At 44.6% G+C, this 10,035-nt stretch overlaps 1 protein-coding gene across 1 annotated transcript; it reads right to left on the bottom strand.

Moving 5' to 3' along the window:
• Window positions 1-519: 519 nt before the first annotated feature.
• LOC134354622 (probable voltage-dependent R-type calcium channel subunit alpha-1E) lies at window positions 520-3,508 on the bottom strand. Its single transcript, XM_063063638.1, has 2 exons — window positions 3,428-3,508; window positions 520-1,896 (listed from the first exon to the last, which is right to left on the bottom strand). Exon 2 carries the CDS (start codon window positions 1,893-1,895, stop codon window positions 1,395-1,397), a length of 501 nt encoding a protein of 166 aa, XP_062919708.1. The 5' UTR covers window position 1,896; window positions 3,428-3,508; the 3' UTR covers window positions 520-1,394.
• Between the last annotated feature and the right edge of the window lie 6,527 nt (window positions 3,509-10,035).

Genomic DNA, 10,035 nt, shown 5'->3' with positions numbered 1-10,035 from the left:
AATGTATACTTAAATTGAAATGTGCACATATATTAATTTTATAAAGTGCTTAACATTTCTGTACTACTCAGGTATCAGGCAACAACTACTGCCAACAACATATTCCATCACCATTTGGGATCAACCAAAAGCAGAAACCAACCTGATCCAACCATGGGCTACAGTAAAAGACCCATTCTTAACTGGCATTAGACAGCGGTACACAGTGAAAGCACAAGTATAATCATGAGGCAACTCTGGGTGAAGGCTTGTGCTAACACTACCACATTTCAAGGTGCATCACAAATTGTGAGTTGGGTGGAGGAGAAATTCAGAGAAAATCTCTTAAGAGTTCACTGAAGGCATCCAGTCAAATCAACAAATCAAGAAGCAGTGTTAATGCCAGCTACAAGTTAGCTTACCTCATTACAATTCTGCATAACAATGTACTCTCACACACTGATTAAATGGTAAAAAAAAAATTACCTGCATTGATGATTGAAACAAGTAGCGAAGCCATTTAATAGCTCAGTCCAGCAGATGAAAATTTTCTACAATATGTCAAGAATACAACATAAAGCCACATGTCTGACATTGAAATCTATGAAGTGCACCAGCCAGGGCCACATTTCCAGGTCAGGGAAACTTTCAGTTTTACCCTAGCTTTTGTAACAGGGACAGCAGCTTCCATGGACCAGAGTTTCTCAGCACCCCCATTTAACGCTCCCTTGTTTCTTCGTGAAATGACAAAGAAACAGCACCTGGGCTGATCTAGTTCCATCAGTGTACTTGGGATTTTCTTGTGGCGGCTTGGGCAAAGATGCAGAGACGTGAAACTAGGGAATGAATGTGTTACACATCATTGAACAGTCACTGAGAGATGAGGAAAGTTGGGGGAATGCGGGGGGGGGGGAATGGATGAGCGGATGGGTGGCAGGGCTGAGTTCATGGTGGGACAGATGAATGGGAAGATATTCCATGCCCCAACATAAAATCGGGATGTCGAATATAAAGTAAAAGTTGGGCAGTATGTCACCATGTTAGAAAACACTAGTGCTGTGTGCAGTTCTGATGTGACTGCTCTGGAGACAGGGCAGCAGAGGTTTACTGGAGTGTTGACTGGATTGAAGGATTTAGTGATGGGAAGTGATTGGGCAGGCTGGGCTTGTTTTTTCTTGAGTGAAGGATGACCTGGTAGACGTATATAAGGTTATGAAATGTGTAGATAGGGTAAATACTCAGAAGTATTTTCCCCACAGTACTTTTAATAAAAACAAGAGTTATAGTGAGTTTATAGTGAGAGAAAGGAAATTTAAAAGGGATCTGGGAGGTAAGTTCTTTTTTACAGAGAGTGATTGATATCTGTAACTTAGTGCCAGAGGTCATGGTGCAAGCAGACACAATAGGATAATGTCCTAATGCAGGCAAATGGGGATAGTATAAATGGACAGAAAGGTGGACATGACGTGGTGAGCCGAAGGGCAGTTTCGGATCTGTAGCACTCTGAGATTTGGGATGAGATGGCAGCGGGAAGGTGGTGGATTGGGTGAGACGCAACAAAGACAGTTGCTCGGGCGAGTAGATGTGGAAGGATATGGCCATTCGATGACTCTTCTGGCTGACTTCCTGATGATGTTATCCTCTCCGAACAAGAAGAGGGATCTGTTCGCGGTCAAGCAGTTGTGTCGAACAGGGATGGGGTTGTAGAGAGCCATGGTGCGTGCCCGCTGTGCCCGGCTCTGCTTGAAACCAGCCGAGCCCTGTGCCGCCGCTGCTGCTGCCACTGCTGCTGCTGCTCCTGCTGCGGCTGCCGCCGCGGCCGTTTCCCCACTCACCGGCACCTGGTGTCGGCTCTTTCCCTGCTCCGGGCTGGCATCGGCAGACAAACCGCTCACTGCTTCCCCAAACCGAGCCATCCTGTGGAGAGAGAGCAGGCAGCTGAGATGGCTGAGCAGTTCAGGGAGGTAGGAAGGTGGGCAAGTGGCAAGAGGGAAGGAGAGGGGAATAGGATGGCTGAGGAATCAGAAGGGTGACAGATGCAGAGAGGGGGGATTAGGATATGGATGGTGAATTTTCAAAAGTAGGAGCTGCAAGGGACCTGGGAGTCCTAGTTCAGGATCCCCTTAAAGTTAATTTGCAGACTGAGCTGGTAGGGAAGAAGGCAAATACAGTGATATTAAATTCGAGGGAACTAGAATATAAAGGCAAGGATGTACTGCTGAGGCTATAGAAGGGATTGGTCAGACCACATTTGGTGCACTCTGTGCAATTTTTGGCTCAGAACCTGTGGAGAATGTTTGATACTGAAAAGCCAAGAGAGAATGAACATAGAGAGGATTTTTCCATTAGTAGAAGAGTCTTATGTCTGAGGGTACAGGGTTGTCCCTTTAGAACTGAGATGAGGAAGAATTTCTTTAGCCAGAGAGTGCTGAGATTGTGGAAACTGCTACAACAGAGGGCTGTGGAGGCCAAGTTATTGGGTGTATTTAAGGGCAGAGATTGATTGTATTTAAGAGGATTAAAGGTTTTGGAGAGAAGGTGAGAAACTGGGGTTGAAAAAAAGATCTGCTTTGATCGAGTAGTGGAGTAGACACAATGGGCTGAATGGCTGAATAATTCTCCTATATTTTATGGGGAAAAGGGTGAGGAATATGGGCAATGATAGGCAACGGGTAAAAGTGGCAAGGAAAGAAGGGGGAAGTGTGAGGTTTGAGAAAAGGAGAAGGGGAATTTGAGGGGAGTAAGGGATTTGGGTGAGGGGGTTGGGTAAGGGGGTTTGGGTAAGGGGATGGGTGACGGAGATAAGAGGGATATGTGAGAGATGAGGGTTGGTTCAAGAGGGAAAAGTAAACGAACAGAGAAGAGAAGGACGAATGAGGCTGGAGATGGAGGAACGGAGAGGGGGAGCTGATGTGAGGGAAGAATGGAGCGCGATAGAGAGTAAGGGACGGGGGGGCGAGGGTTGTGGGGATGTTGATCCGCTGTCCCTCCCTCGCCCCCCGCACTCACTCTCGTCCGCAGACAGACGGCGAGGCTGGACAATGACTGCCGGGCTCCCTCTCGCTGGCCCAGTGCTTCATTCACTACCGGCGGACGGATGGAGAGGAGAAAGTGATGGAGGGAGGGCGCTCGTCGCCGCCGCCACCGCCTCGGGGTCACGCTCGCCACAACTGGGGATGACCTCCGACCTGCGCCCAGCTGGACTCTAAACCCCGGCCCCCCCTGCCTCCCTCCCTCACTCACTCACTCACTCTGCCCTCTCCTTCTCCCTCCTCCCCCACTCCATCGTCCTTTCCTCCCTCGTTCCAAATCAGGACGACCCTCCGTTGACTACAGCGGGTAGGTTTTTTGTCTCTCTGCAGTGTAAAACACATCCGAACCCATCCACACGATTCATTCATCCAAAGGCAATACAAAACAAAGCACGATGTCGAGAAATGTTCCTTACTGTGCGCCCCCACGAAGGATCGAACCTGCGACCGGCCGGGCGCTGATGTGCGCGGGCTCTCCGTTTGCCGGGTGACCGTGGATCCGCCGAGGTCGCAGCCAGCGCCCTGGCGCCCCCGGACAGCCTCACACTGCCGCCTGTGGGACAAGGTGCGGCACGGCAGCGACTGCCCACCACAGCCCGCTCCCTCAAAGCGTCGCTGCTCCACATTCAAACCTTGCCCATCCGCTCGCTGCAGCTCCCCACACCCTCCCCCAATACTGACACATAGCCGTCCTTCCCATTGCATCCGAACCCATCCACACCTCGAAGATGATTCATACTCATCCATCTCTTTTACACGATCACACACACACATCGGGAACAGCCGCACTTCTATCGTCCTAATCCTGTTAAATTCACGCTGACTACCTTGTATTCCTGGTTGATAGTTATCCTTACACACACAACTCCATTAGATTTGTGTATCGCGTGATTCCTTCAGTCCCCCATCATTCACTTGTCTTTATTTACCTCTAGGCATGTATTAAATCTCCATGGTCTTTGCGTGAAAATCGATAAATTCAAAAACAGAAAATACTGGAAGCATTCAACAGGTGAGCCATCATCTGTGAGAGAGAAACCAGTTAATGTTTCAGGTCTATGCTGCCTGACCTGCCCAGTACTTCCAGTATTTTTTTGCTTTATTTTAATTTCAGATTTCCAATATCTTCAGTTGCTTTTTAAAAAATTTTCAACTGTTTGTCCTTGCACAGATGCTCCGCTAAGTACATGCTGCATTCTGTTTTTTTGTAATGATGAAGGGTCTGGTCCCGAAAGATGGATTATTTATTCCTGTCCATAGGTGCTTCCTGCCTTGCTGAGTTTCTCCAGCATTGTGTGTGTGTGTGTGTGTTACTCAAGACTTCCAGCATCTGCAGAACCTCTTGTGATTTTAATTGAACTCTTTCAATTCCTTCTTACATCTGTCCAGACCTCTTGAAGACTCTAGTGTCTTTTCTTAGACCATTGTCCAAGCTTCTGAGCTCCTGTCTGACTCCCTCCTTGCACATCTCCAGGAAAACCCCTGGGCTGGAAGTGTCACCCCTGGTTTCTCTGCACTGTAATTCCAATTCTTGTTTCCATTGCTTGTTTCCTAATGAGGGGAAGCTCAGTTTAGAGAAGCTGAAGAGGAGCACCTGCACCGTTTGCTCACAATCATTCTATACCGGACAATTCCCCCTTGTGCCAAGTAACCCAACATTCCACTCACTCAATACTGATTGTTTTGTCTTTACAATTATTTTTCACAAGTCTTAGAAATAGGTCAGTTATAGATCTGGGCAGATGGAGTATGAGGTATTGTACTTTGGGAGGTCTACTATATACAGTAAATGGCACACTTAACAATATTGTTACACAGAGGGATCTTGAGGGTGTCCAAGTCCATATCCCCCTGAAAGGGTAGATAGGATGGTTTGCCTTCATTGGTTGGGACACTGAGTGTAAGAATAAGGAAATCATGTTGGAACTGTATAAAACTTCAGTTCGGCTGAACTTGAAGTACTGTGTGATACTGTTACCAGAAAGATGTGGAGCCTTTAAAGAGGGTGTACAAGAAGTTCACTAGGATGTGGCTTGGATTATGAGGCATGTGTTTCAAAGAGAGGATGGACAAACTTGTCTTTTCATTGGAGTGTCAGAGGCTGAGAAGAGAACTGATACAAGTTTATATAATTATGAAATTATAGTGCATAAATTATTTTTGGGCTCATAGAATATTTTTCCTAGGGTCAAAACGTGTAGAACTAGAGGGCATACAATTTAAGATAAAAAGCTAGGTTCAAAGGAACATACGTAAAATGCTGGAGGAACTCAGCAGACCAGGCAGCATCTAAGGAAAAAAGTACAGTTGACGTTTCACACCGAGACCTTTCAGAAGGACGGGAGAAAATATGATGAGGAGTAGATTTTTTTTCCTTCAGTCCTGCCGAAGGGTCTCTGCCCGAAATGTCGACTGTTCTTTTCACCATAGATGCTGCCTGGCCTGTTGAGTTCCTCCGGCATTTTGTGTGTGTTGCTTGGATTTCCGGCATCTGCAGATATTCTCTTGTTTGTTTTTAGGTTCAGAGGAGATGTGTGGGGCAATTTATTTTACACAGAGACTGCTAGATGTCTGGAATGTACTGCCAGGAGGAGGGATGGAAGTAGATACAATAGTGACATTTAAGAGGCTGCTTAAAAAATAGACATATGAATCCGCAAGGATGGAGATATATGGATCACATATAGACAGAAGAGATTTAGTTTAATTGAACATAGTGTTCACCACAGGCATGAAGGCCAAAGATAAACATGCAGATGCTGGAAATCTAAAGCAACATACACAGAATCCTGGAGGAATCTACGGGAATGAATAAACAATTGACATCTACGGGAATGAATAAACAATTGACATTTTGATCTGAGACCCTTCTTCAGGACTGAAAAAACAGGGGTTTTAAACATGTTTAAAAGGCATTTAGACAGGTACAGATAGAAAAAGTTTAGAAGAATATGGGCCAAATGCAGGCAGGTGGGGCTAGGTCAGGACAACACCTTTGTTGGTATGAATGAATTGAGCGGAAGAGCCCGTTCCCTGCTGTATGACCTTCTGATTCTAGTTTCACATAGCTGCAGCAACCTCACATATTCTGCCAGTTGTTTCATGGCTTCCAATGACATGTTAAACTCCTGTTGTACCTCACAAATAGGAATGGAGATAGCAGTTGTCTACAAGCAGTGTATTATGATTTTTACTCATATGAAATCAGACATGTTTGTGGTCTTTCATTCAAGTAGAACAAATGACCTTCCACTGTTGATAGCATTCCAAGGTATACCACTGGAAAGAAGAGACCAAAACTTTAAAACCAAGGCTGTCTGGCAAATCCAGCTCAATTTCTCTGTTGGCCTCATAGTTTCAACTAGAACTGATTCAGTGGCGAATCTCACCAGCGACACTCACAGGAAAGGAGGTGACCACTGAGGAAAGGAGTTGTCTCCAGGGTCTATCTCTCAGTGAAAATCAGAGAGAGTCATTTTCAGGAACTTGAGCTGGCTAATAAGCTACCTTGACCTTCTTGTATAGAGGAAGAGTTCCTGAACTGGCCAAGCCTCAGCAAAGGGATTTTATGCAGACTTGAGATGGTCATTGGTGTAAACAAGAATGGTTGGTTCATCAGATAGATGTCTTAGAAACCTGAGTGTTTAAAAATAGTAAAGAACTCTCATTGCACTTACTCAAATCAAATTCCAATGTGGAAGTAGCCTTTGGTGAGGATTAAATAATTCCTGAGGTAACCGGACAGAGTGATGAGAGCTAACTTGAAAGCTGTTTAAAGGACATATGAAACTAACCGTGATCTATACAGAGAATGGACAACAAAAGCTTTAGAAATCTGTTGTATTGGGTTGGGAAATCAAATCTAGTCACTATCTTTCATAAGACAATACCCTTGTCAATATCTTTGCACTGGGTCAAAGTCTTGTCAAGGTCACGGAGGAAATGCACAGGTCTGGATGCAGTTTCTAACATTCTCCTTAAGATTCCAGGTTGACTTCCGGACAGTGAAGCACAAGCCAATCTCTCAAAAATTTCCACAATGGCATGTCTCCATTCTTAATGAAATCAATGTGTTGGTTTTCCTCCACTTTCTGTCCCATATTCCAAAAAAAATAAGTTCATGAAACCAATTCCCTATCCCCAGCCATGAAGACTAACTGGCAAAACATTTCCTTCTGAAGCCTCATGACTATTGGCTTACTTGACACATTCTTGAGTTTAGGGGAAGTGAATGATTCTCTTTGGCAGGACTTGGCTTTTATCCCTCTCGGTGTGTCTTATCCCTCTTATCCTATTGTCCATATCCTTCTCTCCTCAGCATATCCATGTATCTATTAAAGAATCTCTTTAAAAACTCCAATGCTCTCTGTCTCCACCCCCATAGCTGGCAGTGCATGCTACCAACCCACAGGGGTTACCATTCAGTTCATAATAAGGATCCATGACTTAAAAAAGGCTGAGAACCTCTGGTTTAAAAGAAAACTTGTCCCATACATCTCCTTTGTAGTTTGCCCCTCTCGCCTTAAATATATGCCCTCTAGTATCAGAGATTCAATCTTGGGAAAAATGCTGGCTGTTTATTCTATTTGCGCTATGCATCATTTTATAAACTAATATCAAATCTGCCCTCAGCCACCACTGGTATAGAGGAAATAGCCCCAGCTTGCCAAAACTTTTCTTAAAGCACATATCCTCCAAACCAGGGAGGAACCCAAGGGCATTGAACCATAAATGAACTGTTGACCTGGAAAGAGCTCCAAATATCATTTATCAATATAGAGCTGGATCTCCTTCTTCTTGTATTTTCACCAAATTTTCTTTGATAATATAGATCTTTGAGTTTTTCTCCCTGAGCACCTCTTTTATTTGCTGCCATGAAATGTTGATGTTCCAAGTGCAGCAAGTTCCTCCATTCAATCTGGGGATATTTCAAATCTAAGCATTGTTTTCTCTTTTCATCAAAACAGCCCTGGTGCCAGTGGGTGAGGTCGCCAATGGATTCGTCACTTGCCAAGTGGGGGCTGTTTTGAACTCCTTCCAGTATTTTTCAGCACAAGGACTGGTTATGCCAGAAAACATTGCTTGGAGATGCAGCAAGTCAGAAACAACTGCAGCTTCAAGGAAGTGTTCTCAGATGTATGATATTTTGGAAGTTGATCCATTATCTCCATTGCCACCTCTTGCAGGTATTGGAATATGGAGCTAAAAACAAGCTGTTGGAGGTAGTCAGCAGAATGGACAGCATCTGAGGAGTCATATCCAATGGTTGAAATAAGCTGCAGAAAGTTGTGAACTCAGTCAGCTCCATCATGGGCACTAGCCTCCCTAGCATCCAGGAGATCTTCAAGGCAAGGTGTTCCAAAAAGGCAGCATCCATCATTAAGGACCTCCGTCACCCAGACCGTGCCCTTTTCTCATTGCTACTATCTAGGTGGTGGTACAGGAGCCTGAAGGATCACACTCAACAATTCAGGCATAGTTTCTTCCCCTCTGCCATCAGATTTCTGAAAGGACATTGAACCCATGAACACCAGCTCACTATTTCTCCCCTCTTTTTACCCAATTAATTTAATTTTTTAGATATATATTTTTACTGTTTTTATTAGTATGTACTGTAATGTACTGGTGCCTCATAGCAACAAATTTGACAACATACGCCAATAATATTAAACCCGATTCTGAAATGCGAGGAGGGAAATGCACAGTCAATGTTTCATGTTGAAACAATTCAATTGAACTGATAGAGGAAAGATGGTCAGTATAATTGTCAAGAGGGAGGAGTGAGTCAAGAGCTTGCAGGTGATAGGTAGATCCAGGTGAGGAAGGGTTGATTGGCTGACAAAGTCAGATTGGGGAGGAAAGAGTGGAGATAGTAACAGAGGCTGGGAGGTGACAGGTGGAGGTACAAATGTAATAAAGTATTGCCAGTTCTGGAGTCTGACAAGAAAAGATGGTAGAGAGGAACCAAATAAGGGAGGCAAAGTGGATCGATGGGAACATCCATTTCCCTCCATAGATGCTGACTGACCACCAGTGTTCCTGCAGCAGCTCAGCTTTTGCCCCATTTACTAACACTTGGTTGATAGCGTAATATACCTTAATGGTTCTACTTCTTGTTGTTTACTTCTTCAATACTGAGAGCTTCTGCCTTCATTACACAAACTGGCAGTGTGGTGTGGATACCGATTATCCTTTAAGTGTAAAGGTGTTTCCTTGGATTCCCCCTAAATCTTGTGCCTAGTATCTTAAACCCCAATTTCCCATCACTAACAGCCCTGCTATTGAAAAAAATGATCACTCTCAATTCTGTTCATGCTGCTTGTAACCCAGCCTATCCAGTCTCACCTTCCAGCTAAAACATTCCAAGTAAAGCAGCATTCTGGTGAGTCTCCAATGTAATCAGAATTTAGCAATGCTCTCGACTGCTTTGATTGTTTCCAGTGCTCAGACCCTAACTAGCTCTGCTCCAGCATGGGCACCCAATCCCTCTGTACCTCCATTTCATACCAGGGTGGTCTGAGTACCCTTTACCTACTAGAGCAGAGGTCCAACCAGTCGCTTTGAACCACCACTGTCCATCTGACTGAGCTGTCCTCATTTCACTGAACTCCTCCTTTTGCCACTCTCTCAGTTCCTTTCATTCAGAAGGTGGAACTCATGTGGGCTCAAGCTGTGCCTTTCCCTGCGGGAGATGTGGAACGACCTTTGTTTTGATCCTACACAGAGCTTCTTCTGGATTCATTTTTCTTTACCTTAGTGGTTATATTGGCACTGCTTCTTGTACAAAACTGAAAAATTGTGTAGCTGTCACTGTCAATTTCCACCTTGTTCTCACTTGTCTCTGACATTTCCATTCGGTTCCTCAACCCCTTTCTCTGCTTTTCAGTTGACAGGTTAGCAACCAGTTTTGTTTAAATACACTTCTACTTCTAAATCAGATCAGCTTTAATATCACCGACTTGTCATGAAATTTGTTGTTTAGTGGCAGCAGTACAGTGGAATACATCATTAAAAAAATACATTA

This window comes from Mobula hypostoma, chromosome 12 (assembly GCF_963921235.1).
Source record: "Mobula hypostoma chromosome 12, sMobHyp1.1, whole genome shotgun sequence".
Taxonomy (NCBI): Eukaryota; Metazoa; Chordata; class Chondrichthyes; order Myliobatiformes; family Myliobatidae; genus Mobula; species Mobula hypostoma.
The sequence above is the reverse complement of the archived record's forward strand: the minus strand, read 5'-3'. Positions and strand labels throughout refer to the sequence as shown.

Coding starts and splice junctions, on each gene's coding strand:
- LOC134354622 (XM_063063638.1), bottom strand. CDS start 1,895: ATGGCTCGGTTTGGGGAAGCAGTGAGCGGTTTGTCTGCCGATGCCAGC.